The 20,284-nt window shown below is 31.0% G+C and overlaps 3 protein-coding genes across 6 annotated transcripts; 2 read left to right on the top strand and 1 right to left on the bottom strand.

The window, feature by feature from the left end:
• Window positions 1–398: 398 nt before the first annotated feature.
• LOC122523325 (gonadotropin-releasing hormone II receptor) lies at window positions 399–6,003 on the top strand. Its single transcript, XM_043644999.1, has 5 exons — window positions 399–980; window positions 4,570–4,753; window positions 4,858–5,060; window positions 5,134–5,255; window positions 5,859–6,003. The coding sequence occupies exons 1-5, from the start codon at window positions 399–401 to the stop codon at window positions 6,001–6,003; spliced, it is 1,236 nt and encodes a 411-aa protein (XP_043500934.1).
• A 1,768-nt stretch (window positions 6,004–7,771) lies between these two features.
• LOC122523107 (chromatin assembly factor 1 subunit A) lies at window positions 7,772–20,032 on the top strand. The gene is made up of 10 exons (XM_043644684.1): window positions 7,772–8,148; window positions 8,250–8,337; window positions 8,450–9,231; window positions 9,330–9,481; window positions 9,584–9,996; window positions 10,088–10,260; window positions 18,141–18,289; window positions 18,493–18,544; window positions 18,639–18,777; window positions 18,879–20,032. Exons 2-10 carry the CDS (start codon window positions 8,271–8,273, stop codon window positions 19,610–19,612), a joined length of 2,661 nt encoding a protein of 886 aa, XP_043500619.1. The 5' UTR covers window positions 7,772–8,148; window positions 8,250–8,270; the 3' UTR covers window positions 19,613–20,032.
• Window positions 10,267–16,874, bottom strand: LOC122523108 (Krueppel-like factor luna). 4 transcript variants are annotated; one of them, XM_043644686.1, is made up of 6 exons: window positions 12,584–12,954; window positions 12,052–12,131; window positions 11,472–11,733; window positions 11,087–11,314; window positions 10,840–10,991; window positions 10,267–10,756 (listed from the first exon to the last, which is right to left on the bottom strand). In XM_043644686.1, exons 2-6 carry the CDS (start codon window positions 12,076–12,078, stop codon window positions 10,460–10,462), a joined length of 966 nt encoding a protein of 321 aa, XP_043500621.1. In that variant the 5' UTR covers window positions 12,079–12,131; window positions 12,584–12,954; the 3' UTR covers window positions 10,267–10,459. The 4 variants fall into 4 exon arrangements, with proteins under 4 accessions (XP_043500621.1, XP_043500620.1, XP_043500623.1 ...); XM_043644685.1 differs by having other exon boundaries at window positions 12,509–12,597; XM_043644688.1 differs by lacking the exons at window positions 12,052–12,131; window positions 12,584–12,954 and adding an exon at window positions 16,789–16,874.
• Window positions 20,033–20,284: the final 252 nt, after the last annotated feature.

The following is a 20,284-nucleotide window of genomic DNA, read 5'->3' as shown; positions in this document are numbered from 1 at the left end:
AATAATAAAAACAAAAAAGAAAAAGAAGAAAAAAGGGTAAAAGAAGAAAAAAAATGTTTACCATCGAGTAGGATATTCAACAAATGCAAACGAAGGACGGGAAGTTTTCCCAAGACAATAGTGGAAACGCATTCCCATAGAAAACAAGCAGCCAGAAACGACGCATTTCGTTTTGTCCTTATCGATGCATACAAATGCAAAAGCTCCCGGTGTTACTCGATAAACGAGAGAAAGGAAAAAAGTAACAAAATCCAATGGACAGACAAGAGTGGAAAAATATTCTTCAAGAGGGTAGGAGATATCGATGAACCGGAAACGTTGGTGCTCGCAAAAGAAGAAAAGATCGTTCGGTTGCGTCAAAAGAAAAAAAATAAACGGAAAAAAGAATGAAGAAGATAATGGTGACGATGGAAACCTTGAACAGTAGCGTATTTTTCCAATCAACTTTTGAAAATTTGAGTAGTGAAATGACCATTGACCCAATAGATATGTTAACCAAAAACACGAGCGACTTTTTAACGTCAAATAATTGTACATTTTCCGAGCATGCACCTAAACTAACTAACACGGGGTTTTTCAAAGTTTTTGTATTAGCTGTCTTATCGGTTATAAGTCTAATAGCAAACGTTGCGACAATATATTCGGTAATGAAAAATCGTCGTAAACGACAAAGTTGGTCGGCCATTTATACATTAATACTTCATCTATCCATTGCCGATCTCCTTGTAACAATATTTTGTATCAGTGGTGAAGCAATCTGGAGTTATACCGTTCAATGGATCTGGGGTAACGTTGCTTGCAAAATCTTTAAATTTCTCCAAGTGTTCAGCCTTTATCTCAGTACGTTCATCCTCGTGCTGATTGGTGTTGACCGTTTCGTAGCTATTCGATATCCGATGAAAAGTCTAAACACAACTCACCGATATCTCAGATTCGTCGCTATCGCTTGGATACTTTCTATCATTTTGGCAGCACCACAGGTAATACTAATGAAATTCATTTATTCATTTAATACGTGAAAATTTGGAATTACGTACAAATTTATCTATAAAATCGATCGATTCATGCCTTGTTAATATTTGTAAAAGTAATTTACTTGTTTTTGATTTTTTATGTCAAAATAAAAATGAAGTAACGTCTTTTGTTTTTTTTCTATACTTCACTTTTTGTAAAATCCGTGAACTTTTTAAACATTTTGTTTTTATCTTTAAATATGTAAAACATTTTAGATATTCGATTTTCTCGCCTTCGCATTCGTTAAAAGAAATAGAAAGTAAAATAATGTCTTAATGGTCAAAAAAATACTTAAGTATTTAGTAACTTTTGGCGAACTATTAAATTGACTTTTATCAGAGATAGGAATGATGCATCTTCCACATTGCTATCGGTTTCTCGCTCCATCTTCGTTATTACACTTTCCCATTTTCTCTTTTCGCGGCTACCATTAAATTGTCTCTCGAAACACATATCGATCACGGGAAGTCCAATGACGATTTAAAAAGAAAAGAAATAAAAGAACTAAATTAACTAAGTAGAAGTTTCTTCTGAAATAAAGTTCGGAACTTCGTTCAATGAATTTGTTTTAAACTTCGTTAATTTATTATTTGCGATACTTATTATTGATCGATGTGGATGTAAATAAAAATTATTTTTAAAACGTTACGACTATATTACTTTTTTCTTTTACATCTGTAACGTATATTATATGTGTAAAAATAAGCACTAATTATATATATATATAAATAACGATAATATAAATATGAAAAAAAAAAAATAAATTTATTCAAAAAGTTCGTCACGCATACGAGAACATATTTAAAAGATTTTCTTATTATGCATCTTTGTAACGGGAATTTATTTATTGATAATTAGTTAAATGTCATTTATAATTTAATTATAAATTACGTCTCCTTCTTTCCCTTTAAAAATTCGAAAAAAGATCACGTTTATTTTTCTTTTGACCAGACAAAAATTAATATTCATTTATGCGTACACAAACGACATTCGATGCGATATTAATTATAAACACGATTGTAATATCACCAACGCAACCAACCAGTTTTCTCTCTTTTATTTTTTCAATTATGAGCTATTTATTATTTATTTTATACTACTTCTTGTTCTTATTCGTTTTCTTCTTACTGTATTTCTTTTCTCGCTCTACTTCTTATTTTAAAGAAATAATATATATGCAAAATTTATCGTCTATATCATTGACTATTCATAATTAAACGATAATCGTTCGTCTTTAGAAACGCATAATGCATAAAGTCGGAAGAAAATTGTTTGGACAACCAGTAATTAAAATGATAAAGAAAACGAGATGAGATATAAACGAGCAAAAGAAATTTAACTTCCTCATAAAATTTTTGTGTAATATTTGCAGAGTTACTTTAATAATAACAACAATAATCAGGTACAATAAATAGATTAAAAATAATTCCATAAATTGTAATTAAATTGCATCTGCAAAAGATCTGTAATACGAAAATGGGCTTGAGTAAATATGTATAAATGAATATTCGATTAGTTTATATATTTTGTTAAATAAATTTTAATTAATCTTTTTTTTGATGATATTTAATTCATGCATCATTGATCGATATCGAGTCCATTCGTGTTCGCAAACTATACTAATATTTACATATCACAAAGAAATAATTTATAGCAAATAATAAATAAATAGAAAAATAAGGTAGAAAAAAAGAATATAATAAAGTTAAATAAAATTAAATATCAAATGTATTATTCCGAGGGTCGACGTAAATATTAAAAATGTTAATATTGAAACATTAGTATTACACAAAATTAATTTATATAATCATTAAATGTTGCGTTGCTCGTATACTTTCCTATGGATAATATTTTTTAATAAGATAATGGAATACCATTATCACGTCTTTCAACGGAAAGCGTTGAAGAATTACTGCTATTTTCACATTCATTGGGATTATTATTCTCGATCATTGGATTTAATGAAAAATTATCTACTTTCGATACAGGACCCATCCTCGACTTCCTGCTACGACCCCTTTTACCTTTTTTACAAATGCATTTACTTCTTCTCCTTCGCGATCTTCTCGATTTACAAAATGGTCTTTTCCTCCTGGAACTTCGACGTTTCTTTTTACATTTGCACTTACCTCGTCTACTACGACGAGATCGTCGGCTCCTAGGTCTACAACCACGACCTCTTCTTCTTCGTTGTCTTTTACGACAATACATATCCAAAAGACCTAACTCTTGCGTTGCAATTTCATCGCATTCTGCTTGTGTATCAGTTGGCAAGCTATAATGTGCACCGCTCTTTTTCAAAATCCCATAAGATACACCACGTTTCAAAGCGGTTTGCATCTATTCGTAAAATAAGGAAACTCATTTTTTTTAGAGAATACACGATATTGATTATTTTAAAAGGATTTAATTAATTAATATTTTAAACGTTATAAAACGTTATAAAAATTATTAGCCAACCTGACGACGAGCAGTTTCTGGTGGTAAATTGTATATAGCAGTAATGTAATTTAAAATTTCTCGCGATGTCGAACCTTTCGTTTCGCGTAATTCTTTGATAGCTGAGATTATCAGTGCCAAGGTCTTATTCGTTAAAAATCCCATGTTGAAAGATCACAAAGATGCTGAAGTACTATACAAATGCAACTCGAAAGTACAACCTACGTAAAAGAATTATTTAAATCTTCAACAATGTGTTTATTCCACATATTTCAATCTATAATAAATATTTAAATTCTTGTCATATATTTAAGAGAAAGTATCGCAGACGTTTAGAATATTATGTATCGATAAGAAGTAGAAATAACGTGTTGCACCAGGTGTATATAAATATGTGTTTATGTGTGTGTATGTTGGAAAAGAAGTTGAACAAGTTTATCCATAAATGGATAATTGTGCAGACGAGCAGACGCCGATTCTCAGAGTCTGCAAACTCTGTAGATCAATGATAAAGTCTCGAGAGATCAATCATCAAGTGCGTAACGTATAAATTATTGAAGTATCTCATGCATCTCGTGAACAAAATAAACTGATTTTAAAGTTGCAGTGTAAAAAGAAAAAGAAAAAAAATCTACAGGAATAAGAAATATGTATTAAAGGTAAAAAATGTTACCTCGACGATTGAAAAAGCGTCATAGGAGAGACACGTTTGCTGATTCATTCAAATACGTTTACTTCCTTATAAATATCGCTTCATGTTTTAACGATATCTTAATCCAAATATTACGGATTGAACACGATTAATTTTAAATTTAGATAATCAAACCAAAACGTTACTTATTTTAATGAGAGAAAAAACACGAGTCCTACGACTCGTTTATTTATGTATGATCGTACGATGTTTGTTACTAAGCAAAAACAAAAAAAAAAAGAGAGGAAGATTGATCGTTTTTCGATTAAAACTTGTATCCATCTTCAAGATCGCTCGATAATTATGATAATAGAAAAATCGAAGAAATTCATTTTAGAATATTTTATATATTATAATTATTTATATTACAAACATATATCTAACTGTCAAACTGAATAAGAAAATATCTAACCCTATGTCAACAGATTGCCATCTTTCATATTGCACGTGGACCCTTTATCGAGAAATTCATACAATGCGTGACCCATGGATTCTACACAGAACCATGGCAGGAAAAGTTATACGTTATGTTCAGCATATTTTTTATGTTTCTCTTACCATTAGCCATACTGATTACCACCTATGTCTCAACGATAATTACTCTATCACGTAAGTAGTAAAATTATCCATAATTGTTTTATTTTCATATTAGCTTATTATTAATCTATTTAGTTAATAATCAATGACTCGCTATATCATATTATTTTTTTTAGGAAGCCAAGAAGCATTCAAGTCTGAATTAATTAACAATAATTTACAACGTACCAACAGCGACATTAATAGAAGAAAATTGATAAATCGTGCAAAATCGAAATCATTACGTATCAGCATTGTCATAGTCGCTGCGTTTATCATATGGTGGACCCCATACTACACGATGATGATTATCTTCATTTTTCTCAATCCCAACAAGAACGCAAGTGATAGTTCCACTTTGAAAATATCATTTCATTTCAATCGTCTTGATGAAATTTATCATTTATTTTTAGGTTACCAATGATCTCCTAAATTTCATATTTTTCTTTGGTATGACCAACAGTTTGGTGAATCCACTGATATACGGTGCGTTTCATCTTTGGCCGAAACGTAAAAGACCAAATTTTTACTTCAGGTAACTTCGAGCTTATGATAAATGAAGAAAAAAACTATTAAATTACAGCGGAGTCTCGTATAACGCAATAAATATTTCACAATTAACATCTACAATTGCAATTATATGGTTGAGTTATGCGTGAGTTATTTTATTATATATTTTTTATTTTCCTTGAGATAATTTACCATTTTTTATAAGAACATATTTATCAGATGTGCGTTAAGATAATTCTTCTCTTCCGCGAACTATTATTAGTAAGATTGAGGTCAAAAATGAATTTAAAAAAGAAGAAGAAGAAAAAAAGTATGAAAGAAACAATTACGAAACAGAATAAATCAATAGACAACGACATAATTTGCTCAATTAAAGAAAAAATTAATTTTTAAATGAGGGAAATTCCTGAATTTGTTTATTTCTCCGCTTTGTACGAGAAATCATTTTATATGACAATACTGTGCAAGTTGTAATTTTTTGTATAGAAATTCGTATTTCACAGTAACTCGTGTTATACGGAAATCTATTGCATTTTTAATAGTAATTGGAGGAATTTTGTTTTTTATTTTCTTTCCTCTATGTTTTTTTTATTTCTTTTCTAAATATCATTTTCATTACTATCCACAGAGATTTGTTCATGTTGCAACGACGAAAAAATCGTACGAGTAGTAATGATTCGACGAGAGAACTTCAAGAAACACGGCCATTATTTGTTTCGCGTTGTATACGCATACTGACAACTTCCATTGAGAAGAGGAACATACGTATATAAATAATTTACATATATATATAAATATATATATATATATATATATATATATATATATATTATGTAATTTTATTATTATATTATACGGGAGCACAAATGTTACAAAAGTATATGAACAATATTTTAATATTATAAATATTCTGCTTTTTCTTTATATGTGTACCATTTCTAATCATATGAATATTTATTATGAGAATGTAATTTTAGGTAACAATGCAATATTTTAATGACTGCCTCTAGTCTTTTTAACCAGCACAGATAAGATAGCAATTTTAAAATGAAGTTATGCGTAGTACATTTAAATTTAAAAAGACACGTGTAACGCTTCAGTGATAGATCATATAATAATAATGTAATTATTCGTGATATAATTAGCAATTTTATTATCCTTTTTTTCTATCTCAGTGGTTCTAACAATGTCATATATTATAACTTGCTTACAAGAATAATTAGTTTTTTTTATATGATTTAGCAAAATCTCAACCATTAAGTGTTCATAAAAATCTCATCTATTAAATTTTACTATTTAAATAAGAAAGTAGTAGCAATATCCTTTTTACATATGAATAATTATATTATTTATATGTAAGTAATAATAGGATAAATGTTTTTTAAATTTGATCTTTGTTCTTGAAAAAATGTTATTATAAAATTTTAAGAAAACCATGATACAAAAATAAAAACGTTAGGTGTCCTATTATATTTTTTATTATTTCAAGACTATCTCGTAAAAATTTAATAAATAATAAGATTAATTTATTTGTATTAATGTTTACATATAAGAAAATATAATATGTTCTGTAGTAGGTGTTTTGTTTTAAATCATTTTAATAATTGTAATTTTTCATTGATATTTCATCGAGTATTAATGTTAAAAAAAAAAAAATCAGAACAAACTATACAATCGCAACAATGTAATCAATTTTTCTCTAAACGTCTGATAACCAATGAATTAATTAATTAATCAATATTTTATCTTGTATTTTTTTTCTTTTTCTTTTTATTTATTTATTTTTGTTCGTACACTTTTAGAGTTTTAATAATCTTTTAGTTTCCGTAGTTTGAATCGTTGAATATTTTTTAATGCTAGAGTATATACCCAAAAAGTGAAAAAAATAACATTAAATTAATAATTCAGCAAATTTTTGACAAAAATAAATAGAATATTTACATGTGCGTATTTTGCTTAGTGTTCCATGTATCAGCCCGTACCCGTACTTGTACTCGTGCCCGGTCACGTATAAGTGCTGTGATAAGGAATTTTCGTTCAGAAACATTGATGCAACGCCATCTGTTGTTACTCACGGCATAGCATGACATGCAATACGGAATAACTGATAAATACTATTTTCTTTTTACTCAATAACTAACATATTTTGTAAACTAATAAATTCATAGATATTTTAATATATTACTTAATGAAAAGATATCCGGGTATATAAATTAATATAATTGTATAATTATTTTCTTTATAAGCAGATATCGCATTTGTGTAACATAACAGAACGTAAAAATAATTATTTAATTTTCTCAATAACAATATTATATAACTTACTTCATATGTATAATTTAATAATATATAACTTTATAAATTATTCTTTTACATTTAATATTTTGTTAAAATTGTTACGAATCCAATTTCAGTTTGAAAAGACCTCCTTTAGATACAAGAACTTTATTTACTTTAGATTCTAGAGAAATTATTTGGTGAAATATAGGATTGGCAGCACTGATCAACTTGTCCAGAATAGTTTCAGTTGACGTTCTTTCTTGTGCGGTTCCGATTGGTTTTTCTTGTGCTTAATGTTTTTTTTAAACATTATAGAGTAAATACGCATAGTAATATCTTTTTGCAGTTCCCGCGGATTTGATTAAGAAAGAAAGAAATGGTATTTTACATGCAGTATTTGCATTTACTTTATAATAAATAATTTGTGTATTATATTTTATATCTCGTTGTGATATTACGTAGATACATTAATTAGTTTTTTAATCTTCAAGTATAATAATTTTGTAGATTATAGTAGTGCAATTAAAAAAATTTTATATTAGGTTATATTGCTTTACTGACAGATTTGTTTTGCTAATATTATCAAGCGTATTATGTGTTAATAATTCAAAAATTATTCAATATTTGAAGAGATTAAGGTAAGAATAAAATAAATTTTATATATTATCTAATTTGTATAATGTTTTAATAAATCAAGAAAATAAATTTTACTTATTTTGCAACTTTTCTTTTGTTTCAGAGATAGAAAAATTTTTGAGTAATGGATATGGAAAATGATTGTGTTATCGAAGAGGTTGTTCCTTCGAAAACAAAGAAGATGAAGCAAGGTATGCACAATGCGTAATCATTTAATACTTTGATCATTTATAAGATTCTATATTAATTTATTTGAAAATGTGCTACGATTCAAATGAGTGTTCTCATTTCTATGTATTACAGCACGCTTATCATTTTCAAAACTTTGTCCTTCTAAACCTCTATTGGATAATGTATCTTCGAAGAAGAGGAAATTAGAATCTCCTAAGGAAAGTAAGACTGCTAAAATTTTTAAAGTCGCAGCTAAGGAAAACTCAGCGGAAGATATTAAAATAAGTGATGTTTTAAATGAATCGAAGACTTCGAATAGTAGTAAAACAAGCACAGAAATAATAGATATTGAAAATGAGGAAGAAGAGACTCCAGATAAATCTCAGCATCGTCACAAAGATGGAAGTCGTAAATCTAAATCGAAAAGATCATTGTTCTCCAAAGCCAAAAAGAAAGAGTCTTGCTCTCCGAACACCTCGTTAACCAAATTTCTTATGAAGAAGAACAAGAAGGATGATATAGATCCAAGCATGGCTCATAATATTAAAGAAAAAATGAAACAGAGCTATATGTTGTCCGCTCAAAATTCTAATGAAAATTCTGATATAGATTCCAACGTAGTAGATGATGATGATGAATTGGAGATTATATTAAATGATACTGAAAAATTTAATAATACCGACAAATCTTTGTGCGTTGATTCTGATTCTGAAATTGAGATTTCTTCGAATGATGAAGATAATACAAAAGTTTCAGAGAAAAAAGAAACTGCAAATATTAATGTCATAGGTTCAAGTACGCCAAAAGAAACAAGAGAGAAGATAGATACTACAAAAAATAAAAAAGTAACACCTAAACAATTGCAAAAGGAAAACAGTGCTAGGAAGCGTAAAGAAAGGGAACAATTACGACTGGTAATGTATAATCAGAATAATAATTTTATTTTATTTTTATGCATCAATCATATGTATAATGTAATATTTTTTATATTCATGTAAATATTGTTATTCAGGAGAAAGAAAGAAAACGTGAAGAGGAAAGAGAAAATCGGCGAAGGAAAAAGGAAGAAAAACGGAAAGAAAAAGAAGAAAAAGAAAGGGCAGAGCGTGAACAAAAGAAAAAAGAGAGGGAACAAAAGGAGCTTAAAAAACAATTGGAAATAGAGTAAGTATCATAGTGTATTACTTTAAAAGAGTTAAAATCGTATAAAAATTTATAGATATTGTAATTATAAAACTGTATCTTCTTTTTATTTTATTTTCTTAGACAAAAACAGAAAGAAAAAGAAGCAAAAGAACAAGAGCGTCGTAAAAAGGAAGAAGAGCGGAAAAGAAAAGAGGAAGAGAAATTGGAATGCGAACGTAAGAAGCTAAAGGAAGCATCGACTTTTGTGAGTTTTTTCGTTCCTAAAAAACAAGAAATCAAAAGCATGGAAGAGGAGAATAATACAGACGTACAGACTTTTATGCCCTTCGAAGTTAAAACAGATATGAGAGTTGCACCCATTTGTAGGGGGAGTCTAGATGAGAATAAAAAATTATCTCTAGACGATAAGCTTAAAAAGGGTCATACAGAAACAAGTAATTTGTATCTCGCCGAAATGAAAAATAAGAAGATTATTAGGCATAAATCTGAAAAAACTTGGCCGCTCAAAGCAAAGAACGATATAATTATATTAGGTAAAAAATAAATTTACAACGACAATAATAATTATACATTATAATTAATTTGTAAAAAATATTTATTCGACGTTTAATATTTATGGCACAGATGAAGAAGAAAACGATTGTAACTCGGATGTAGTATTTCAACCCGAGACTGTTGTAGACAAAATTCGACCGAAATTATTACAATTTCATGAAAATCGCCGACCACCATATTGGGGAACTTGGAGGAAACAAAGCGATTGTATAAATTCTCGTCGACCATTTTCGAAAGATTCGGTGAGTAATTTAAAGTGTGTATACTTTATTTTCTAACGCTTTCATTTCATAACGTATATATGAAACACGTAATAATATACACATGAGTATTTTGTACGAGGTATTATACTTATACTTTTCAAATCTCCACGGATTCTATTTCTTTTTTTCTGTTGCTAACTCTAAACAAAAATAATAATCTTTGGAATGAAAATTCACACTAAATCTCTGGTAATACGTTAGTTTTTCCACTACGAAATCCACGTCCATTTTGAAACAATGGATAAGTATGTTTCCTATGCACCTTACGATGTTTAGCTAAATGATCGCTACGTGCGAATCTTTTCGAGCACATTTCGCAAGGATAGGGTTTTACTCCTGAATGTGATCTTCTATGCCTCGCCAATTCGTCTGATCGGCTGAAACGCCATCCGCAACCCGTCCATGTACAGGCGAACGGTTTTTCTCCAGTATGGCGTCGTAGATGAGCTTTTAAATGAGACGCTTTCGCGTAGACCTGTTTTTAAAAAAGTCAGATTATTCATATTAATCTGTATCTATCGTTTGCTTTACAAATCTTCTTAAGTACATGTTCGATACCTTTAGACAACCTTGATAGGTACATGGAAAACATCTATCTTCGACTGCATTAGTCAAATTACGATTAGTATAATCGTGAGTTGCCAATGCTGCAGTAGCTGCTGATGAAATAAGTAGATTCTCTTCTAATTGATTATTATTGTAATCTGTAACTATAAAATGCAGTGATTTGATTTATGTGCTTTTTCTTTTAAATTGCAAATTCAAGCAATTCTTTTAAATCATTTGAATTAGAATTTTCGTTTACTTATTTCTTCCGATCCTAATGAATTTTCTAATGCCCTTAAATCGATACCAAGTACAAGCAAAGGCTCGTCATGATTGAATACTTGTTGCGGATTTGGCAAAGGCAAATGTAAAAATCCTTCACATCCAGCTGTACAAAGTGGCGTTCTTTCTGGGAGACCTGAGTTCCATGTTTTGTCCAGGCACCATTCCAATTCTGAATCTAATTCGCTCAATTCGCTCAAACAACCTGTTTAAATGAAATACACGAATTATATTTAATGTTTCTTCGTTGATTATGAATAAACAAATTATTCAAATGTTTAAACATTGTATCTGAAGAAAATTGTACTTGTTGATGCTGTATTAATTTAAGTAAATAATTAGAAAATCCGATAAATTTGTACCCGAGGAAGATGTAGATGCGCTTGTCATCCAATCGTTCCACGAATCTTTTGGAGAACACGTTAATTCGGTGTAACATTCCACAGGTGTTGTCAAAGGTATCGTTGCATGATTTTCGATGATCTCTGAATCATCGCTCGAAGGTGTTCTGCAGGAGGATTCGTATTCGGAAGGTAGATTTGGTATACAGGGTGACGGTAGTGGTCTATCGAAATTTGTATCCGTCGTTAATCCCAATGCAGAAAGTAATAACTCGTCTGCCATCTGGAAAATATTGAAGAAAAGAAAAAAATAGATTAATGAATCAAAGAACAAAGTATATATATATATATATGAACGTGAAAATGTATGAATCAAAGTATTGCAAAATAAATAATACTGTAACAATCGCTTGTTGTGTTACACGCATTACGTGTAGAGATATTAATTTATTCAGTGAATATTTTATATCGAATTAAAATTGAATATTATCTTACTAGGGTTATCGTAGGATAGAATAAAGCGAGAAAATTTCTCTATACATAACGCTTACATCTTAAAACGCAACAAGTTAAATGTTTAGATTTGAATTTCGATACTTACATCGAACATCAAAGTTTCTTCGATCATAACGACTAATCGATTCCAACAAGAGAAAGGAAGGAGATATCGTGATGCTTTTCCTAGTTCGAGGTAATCTTAATTTAATACCAACAAGTTGTAATTTGTTTTATCAATGACCAAAACCAACTTAAAAATAGCCCAATGATGATGATCATACATTTCGTAATTATAAGAAAAATTGTTTGAAATGCGAATCAACGATATGCCGAGCACATGATCGACAACGCGCGAGAACAATACGATCGATTAAGTTACGAATAACTTAACGAGTAATATCAACCGGTTATTAGAATCAATCTCGTGATTGTTGATCCGCATCAACTATAGATTTGCTTGATTCGAGGTACGTGGAAATAAGAAAAACCGGTATCTTTTCGTAGTATATTCGATGTGTCACACATATGAATACGCGAGAATACGCTTATAAAACACATACATTAATTATTAATCTAGGCAAATGATCGATCTCTCATAGTAGCTTTCTCTCTCTCTCTCTTTCGCGCGTGTGTACTTTCGTGGTTGAGGATCGTTTTCAGACTGTTCGATCGACAGATCGAAGACGACGTTTAGGTTTTCTCTCGCGTTGTCATCGCACACGGCTCGAGAGATAATCGGCGTTGTGCCAGCCGGTGCCGTGTCACTGTCGTTTCTTCCCAAGGGATCGTGAAAGGCATTACCGATCTCCAGAACCGTACCGGGTCCAGATACATCTCTCCGCTCTTCGTTATTTTATTCCGTCATCGTTAGATTATTTACGAGTATCGTTTGTGTTTGCTAATCGTTCTCTCGCGGCCATCAACTTTTGCGACACGCTTATATCGACTTATTCGTTACATGTATATGCGTATACGTGTGCGGCATTTGTGTGTGTATTTGGCAAGGCATATTGACGTCAAAGAAATACATACCTTACTTGATAAAATCCAATTTTTATTATTCATCGTTTTTTTTTTTTTTTTTTTTTACTAACGCACTCGATATTAAGTCATATTTTTTCTCTATCCCATCCCACCCTTCCTTTTCGGGGAAAAAAAACATATGCCAAAATTAATCTCGTTATATTAGATATCGTAAAAATTTCTTCCCTCCCTTCTTTTTTTTTTCTTTTTTAATTAATTAATTTTACATACACAATAATTTTTATTTTGTTATTTTATTGAGTAATATAAAGTGCACAGAAATGTAATAGATCATATATTACCTTGTAAAATAATATTTACAAAATATATTGTGCGTGTAAAACCTAGAAAAAAAATAAAAAGTCAAGAAGCTTTTTTGGGAACACCTAATATTTTTAAATAAATTATTTGACTATTTCTATGTCCTGTTATATTTGATATCACACTAATGAACTCTTTCACATTTTCAAATTGAAAAATCAGAAATATAGAATTCTCTGGATCTTCGAGAGTATTCGTTTATGTTCTTGATCGAGTAACAAGTTTCATTGTCAAGGATAATTATTACGCGTTCTAAAAAGTTTACGCTCTCTTTGTTGTATCTTCATCTACGATTGTTCGTCTTAAAGTAGCCAATGGCTTTGACCTAGAGCGACTAAGAGTGGGCTCGAGTCACGATAAAGTGTCAGCAAAGTCAGTGGCCACCATCAGGAGTTTAACTTCCACGCTACTACTATGTTATTATCGGTGTCGAAGGAGACTGACCTTAGATACTACAAATGTATTTTTATTCTTTCGTATGAAGAAGAAACACGAAAGAAAAAGAAAAAAAAAGAAAAAGAATAGGAGCATAATATAGGTAGAATAATTAATTGATTAGAAAATGAATTATCAATTTTTTGGTTTCTTTTTTTCTTTAAAAAATCAATTCTCTGCTAATATATGAATTTAATAAGTTGTGTAATTCGTTTTATTATATTTTTCTTTCTTTTTTCTTTTTTCATTTTTTAACGATTAGTGCGTTGCTGGAAGAGAGAGTATCGATTGTTATCGTCGTGGTCTCTCACCGAGTTATTGAAAACAGACCACAGTATCATATCACCGTCGTTTATCTTGGAAGATTGACAGCATCCGCGGTATATCTTTACCGAATAGCTCTGATCCATTGCACTTAGGCAATCTTTTACGGATTTTCTATCGTACGACAAAACTACGATACGAAGGGACAAAGACAAGCAGATAGAAAGAAGTAGAAAAAGAGAGAGAGAGAGACGGCAAAGGGGGGGGGAAGCTAAACAATAATGTCAATCGATGCATCGGCTCGCGTTTATTTTGCCGTAAGAAATTAATCGTCATTTTTTCGGATGATTTCAATTCACGAGTATTTACGCGGATCGTTTCGTCATCGGTAATTACGAGATACAAGGGTTATTATTTATTTCTATCGCATATATTTTTTGCATTTCTAATTACGATGACTTGCGGCGGGACTCGGTTTTGTTCGAATGTACTTAATTTTTTAAGGATTTTTTCTCTTTTTTTTGGTAAGAAAAAACGTAACGCTCGGAAGCGGAGAGAGCATTGTTAATTATTATCCTGTTTTGCGGTGCGACTGGAAATTCGAGAGGTTACTCGTGGAGTAACGTTCTCGAGATAATTTTCTCTCTCTCTCAGAAAAACAAAAATTTTTCCATCCTGTACGAAGCGCCCTTGACTAATGCAGTGCATTTCTAATGATCAAATACGATTATAACGTCCGCTTCCGAATTGTCTTTTTTTTTTTCCTTTTCCTTTCTCTCTCTCTCTCTCTCTTTCTCTCTCTCTGTCTCTCTATTGTTTGTATTTTTTTTCCCTGTGTAATATCTAAAGTATGCGATTAAATCGAAATCGTCATAACCTTTAGAGACAATCGTTGCAACTCGCCGATAAGCAAAACATTTCGCAAAACTTATGCTCGTCTAGATAAAACTAATTTATCTAATGACGTTTATTGTAGAGAAAGAATGCGTTTTCGTAGTGCATATAGAGAAGGATCACGTTAAAACAATGTAACAACATCGATAACGATAATGAAAGTAAAAGAGAAAGATGATATTGAATGTTCGTGATTTACGATCGACTATTTTATTTTTTTTTATTTTTCTTTTTTTTTTGCATAATATCTATATAATTCGAAGAAACATTTTATTAATAATCTAATAATAATAATAATAACAATAATCTAGACGTTTATTGGTATCGCTTAATTATTTTTTCAACAAATATTTTCCTAACGTCGTTTTAATAATTCTTGCATCATAACACGTAATTCTTTTTTCTCTTTTCTTTTCATTTTAATATTTAAAATTCATAGTTAGAAAAAAAAGAAATTAGGGAAAATTTTGAAAAGAGACACACCCGCCAGAGTGACCAAATTCAAATAGGAGCCAGGACGAGCTTTATTACGTATTTACGATACGAATGTAATAAAGTTTGAAGGGAGGATTTGGGTATTCGGAAATAAATCAGTTACGATTGTTAGAAAGAGAGAAATAAATAAAGAAAGAAAGTAAGTTAATCGCCGGTGTGTGTATGCGCGTGTGAGAAGAAGAAGCAACGACCATAATCTTAATGGGGCATATAACAGCCATTACAGATGGCCCGCTGGGTGACAACACGCTGTAAATAACGAGGCTCGTTCCTCTGGCAGACACCGTCGAAACGTTTACGCGACGCGTTATTTCGATAAATGCATTTTCTTCTTCTCTTTCTATCTCCTTTTCTCTCTCTCTCTCTCTCTCCCTCCCTCTCTCCCTCTCTCATTTTCTTTTTCAGTTCTTTTTTTTTTGCGATTAGTCCCACTCCGAAAAACCGAGCCCCTTCCTCCGACATTCTACATATATACATATACATATATATATTAATGTGTGCGTGTATACGTTAGCGTCTGTTTTGGATTTTTCACGGTATGAGAGAGAGAAAGAGAGAGAGAGAGGCGTCCAAGTTCACCACAAAGCCACCGAGACTTCTTTTTACACTTTTTCTATTTTTTTTTTTTCTTCTTTTTTTTTTTCTTCCAAAATAATTAATCATAGTTACATGTGTCGAAGTTCTGTTCGATGTTTCCCAAATTTTACGATAATAGGTACATTGTACGATAAAGAAATGGATATATTTTGGAAAGTGTAGAAAAAGAAAAAAAATAGATAAGTGACGTTTATCCTGGATTATTTTACATATGAAATAACGTATGGAAAAATTTTATAAGATAATTGAAAAAGATTATTCGAAATCTTTGTAACACTACTTTGTGGTGGTGGTGGTGGTGGTGGTTGGGTACTCTTTGCCATTTCATTTTTCATATCGTCGTGTTCGAATTAATTCAAGTCGCGTGATCGAATCTGTTTACTCGCAGATAACGATTATAAACTTCGCGATGTACACAAAGTAATTATTTTTTATTATTGTTATAATGGATATTGATAGATATTGATAATAATCGTAATGAAACATAAAAATCTGTTGATTTTGACCATGTAATCGAATTTTCTTGTTTTCCTTTCTTTTTTTTGTTCATAATTTTTTTTCGATATTTCACGAATAACATTCACCATTTATAATTATCGCATTGCGTGCAAATAGTATCGTGTTCGGAACTAACACTCTTGAGAGTGAGAAAAAGAGAGATAGAAAGAGAGAGATATATATATATTTGCCCACACGTCGAGTTTTTCAGCGACTCGATGGCGCGTTCGTTCGACTATTCCTGTTTTAACGTGCTGATGATAATAATAAAAATGTTATTTATTTGATATATGACAGATCGGCAGTTACGTACCTTAGTCGTATCGCTGCCAAAAGCTGCTACAAACTGTCTCTTTTTTTTATATTTATTTCAACTTGAAATTCTCTTTCTTTCCGTTGATTTTTCTTTTCTTTTCTTTTTTTTTTCTTCCTTGTTTTATTTCTTTTTCTTCGGGGCTAGGGGTAGAGGAATGGGGAGAGGGACGAATCTTAGCTTTTTAGGCTTGTCCCGTCAAAAAGAATGCACTTGTGATTTCCGAAATGTGTCCGCTTCTTCTTTTCCTCTTAAACGGCGACGAATAATATCAACGATTCGGTAGATTACGTTCCTTTCCAACAATAAATTAATGTCTCGAGAAGGTCTTGTAATTGATGCTCGCGTAGGGATGAAATCGACGTTGATTTATCGGACAAAGGTTCCCTTGCCGCGGTTGTAAAGAGAATGAGAGAGTGAGTGAGAGAGAGAAAGAGAGGAGAGAGAGGAGAGAATTTATTGACTTTTAGGCGAAGGAACGTTTCTCACCAACGATCTCGATATATTCGACTCTTATTGTTTCTTATTAATCGAATCGATTCCTCTGTTCGACATTTTCTATTCTTGTAAAGAACAAGTTGAAAATAGCTACGTTCTAAGCTACCAAGTTACGTAAGGAAAAGGATTATTACAATGATAATGATATCTAATAATTATGATTGTTATGATTAAAAAAAAAATATATATATATATATATATTATTCTAATCACTTTACGTTTGTTTTCAATCGCAAAGATTGAAACTTCCGATATAATCGTCGTCTTTTTATAAGATTTATTCGAAACGGAAAAAAAATGTCTTCACAAGATCTCTACATTTTGACAGACTTGTCTGGTTCGCGCGGCGTGTTCTCTTCTGTTGTGTCCGTAAAGATGAGAAAACGAAAGCGTACTGGGGGCAACACGTGTCCGCTGTAATTAGTCGCAAAGGCTTGATATCGGTTGTCAAGGAAGTCACTTTGATACGAACATCCTGCTGCTTATTCATTGACTATAATAACAGTGGGATTCCTCGATCGTGTATGAAAATAAGTTGACTGATTATTAGAATGGATCTTATTTATTTCTTTATTTTCGTCTTTTTGTGGTTCTTTTTCTTTATTTTTGGACTTTTATTCTTTTTCCTCGTTTTCGTCTTTTTGTGGTTCTTTTTCTTTATTTTCGGACTTTTATTCTTTTTCTTCTTTTTCGTCTTTTTGTGATTCTTTTTCTTTATTTTCGAACTTTTATTCTTTTTCTTCTTTTTTTTATATTTCTGTTAATAAACAAAAAAAATTCTTAATCGTAATTTAGCGTGGCCTTCAAATTGTTCGTCCTGATCACGTGATTTCGATATATTCGACTATTTTTAGAAATGGTTCGATTACGAGGTTGATTCCGATGACGAGTGGGAAGAGGAAGAGCCTGGCGAATCGCTTCATGGTTCGGAAGATGAGAAAGATGAAGAAAATCCGGATGACGATGAATACGATGTTGACAATGAGTTCATAGTACCTCACGGGTAAGTCGTTTGAAAAAATTATGTTAATTTTCATTACGAGTAAAAGTGGCAATGAAGAAGCGAGCTCGTCAAATTTGTTGTTTCCTGTTACTCCCCCGCCCCTTCTCTATCTACATATCACTGCCATTCACGATACGATATCTATCGCATTCTTTCATAATCGCATCTTTGTGCGTGTGTGCGTTTCTGTCTGTCTCTTACAGATATTTGTCCGACGAGGAAGCTCGACCTGACGAAGAGGAAGACGTGAGTATGGTGAGTTATTTTACGAAGTATTTTTATCCTTATTCGTATCTATCCTTAACGATTATTATCTCTCGGATTGTTCAAAATGAATAATATTTTTCAGACACCGGAAACACAAAAGTTCAAGCTAAAAATGTTGGGTGAACAATTTGAAGCAGAAAGAACGGCGAAAATGTCGAAACTTAAGCCGAGAATAATCGGATGCATTTGGCTAGGGTCAAATAATGTGTATCCTGAAAATAGTGAGTACATATAATTCTTCATTAAATAGAAAAGATAAGAATTGTGATAAAATTTCATTCTTATATATATATATATATATATATTTTTTTTATTTCATCAGCTCCTAAAAAGGTCGTCGAATTTTTAACGGCACGGCATGCCTGGGTTTCGCAAATACCGGTCATACTTCCATCGTCTACGAGCGAAAATACGGAAGCCGAAGGTACGTCATCGCGTACACAGACATCAGCAAGTACGAAGAAAACAAAGGTACCGACAGAAGCTTTGCCCGATTTAATTCGTTTGGTTCATGGTAATACCCATGGTAAAAAGTTTCTCGTCAAAGAATTTCTCACATTTTGGAACAAAAAAGCGGCGAGTAAGGACAATCAAATATCTAAAGTTAGTTTAGTGACAAAGATTGGTGAAATTGGAAGGTGGATGTCCTGTCCCGATGAAGGACAAATGCATTTGAAAGCATGTTGGTACGTTTCCGAAGATTTTAGAAAAAAAATCTTAGGCGAGGACGAGGAATTAGTTTTACCGAATCGTTGGAAATATAATTTAACGCCTAAACGTAAAAGTGAAATAAATTCGGACGGTAACGATAAAACAGAGAAATCGGAAAAAGATACCGACAAGGATAAGAAGAAGGTTCCTCTAATTACTCAATTTACTAAAAAAATTACTCAGGAAGAGATGCAACGTCAATTGGCAACGGAATCAAATCAAGTTGAAAAACCTAAACCGATATTGCAAAGACCACCGAAACGAGCTGTTTTAATTTCTGTTCCTAAAAATGATAAAGAATTACTTGTAAGAAAGAAACCTAATGAAGATAGTAAGGACAATTGATAAAAGTGTATATAAACGCTGAGTTAATTATTCCTATGTCTATGCGGTACACTATACATGTATAATCTTCCTATACGTTGTAAAAAAAAAAAGATAATGATCGCCATGTAATATAGTAGACTAAATACGCAATTTTTTGTCTTATCGCACCAATAATTCGAGGTTACATCGTTCGAAAGTTTATTTTTCATAATAAAACATATTAGCGTTGACATAATATCATAATATCGTTTATAAATATCACGATTTTATCTATAGTTAGTACATATAATAATGTCTATTTTTTAACAAATATTAATCGCCACTGTGCTGCCTTTTGAAAAAAAAAAGAAAAGAAAACAAATTCGTATTTAGATTACTATTCCTATCGATGAGAGAGAATTTTACAGATTTGAGGAATTATATTTTTCGATACAAATATATTTATTCTCTAGAATGAAATTGCAAATAATAATAAAAAGTTTATGTTTAATTTTTGTGATATCTCATAATTCATTTGAAATTATTGATGTCCAATAAAAAAGAAAACGCAAATAAAATAAAGATTACTATTTTATCACATTGGTATGTGTTCCGGTAATGATATTTTATACATATACGTCTTAAGTAAGTTGTCAAATTAATAATAATAATTAATAATAATAATAGCAATAGTTAAATGTATTTTATGGT

The sequence above is a fragment of the Polistes fuscatus genome, unplaced genomic scaffold, assembly GCF_010416935.1.
Source record: "Polistes fuscatus isolate 324 unplaced genomic scaffold, CU_Pfus_HIC Scaffold6, whole genome shotgun sequence".
Taxonomy (NCBI): domain Eukaryota; kingdom Metazoa; phylum Arthropoda; class Insecta; order Hymenoptera; family Vespidae; genus Polistes; species Polistes fuscatus.
This window is presented reverse-complemented; position numbering and strand designations above follow the sequence as displayed.

What these genes read in the sequence shown, in the direction of transcription:
- LOC122523108 (XM_043644686.1), bottom strand. Translation starts at nt 12,078, where the DNA reads ATGATCGAAGAAACTTTGATGTTCGAT. An exon ending in AAGAAACTTTGATGTTCGAT is followed by an intron (nt 11,734 to 12,051) that starts GTAAGTATCGAA and finishes AATATTTTCCAG; the next exon opens with ATGGCAGACGAGTTATTACT. An exon ending in CGCATCTACATCTTCCTCGG is followed by an intron (nt 11,315 to 11,471) that starts GTACAAATTTAT and finishes TCATTTAAACAG; the next exon opens with GTTGTTTGAGCGAATTGAGC.
- LOC122523325 (XM_043644999.1), top strand. Translation starts at nt 399, where the DNA reads ATGGTGACGATGGAAACCTTGAACAGTAGCGTATTTTTCCAATCAACT. An exon ending in TCATTTTGGCAGCACCACAG is followed by an intron (nt 981 to 4,569) that starts GTAATACTAATG and finishes CTATGTCAACAG; the next exon opens with ATTGCCATCTTTCATATTGC. An exon ending in TTCTCAATCCCAACAAGAAC is followed by an intron (nt 5,061 to 5,133) that starts GCAAGTGATAGT and finishes ATTTATTTTTAG; the next exon opens with GTTACCAATGATCTCCTAAA.
- LOC122523107 (XM_043644684.1), top strand. Translation starts at nt 8,271, where the DNA reads ATGGATATGGAAAATGATTGTGTTATCGAAGAGGTTGTTCCTTCGAAA. An exon ending in AACAAAGAAGATGAAGCAAG is followed by an intron (nt 8,338 to 8,449) that starts GTATGCACAATG and finishes TATGTATTACAG; the next exon opens with CACGCTTATCATTTTCAAAA. An exon ending in TAATGTGTATCCTGAAAATA is followed by an intron (nt 18,778 to 18,878) that starts GTGAGTACATAT and finishes TTATTTCATCAG; the next exon opens with CTCCTAAAAAGGTCGTCGAA.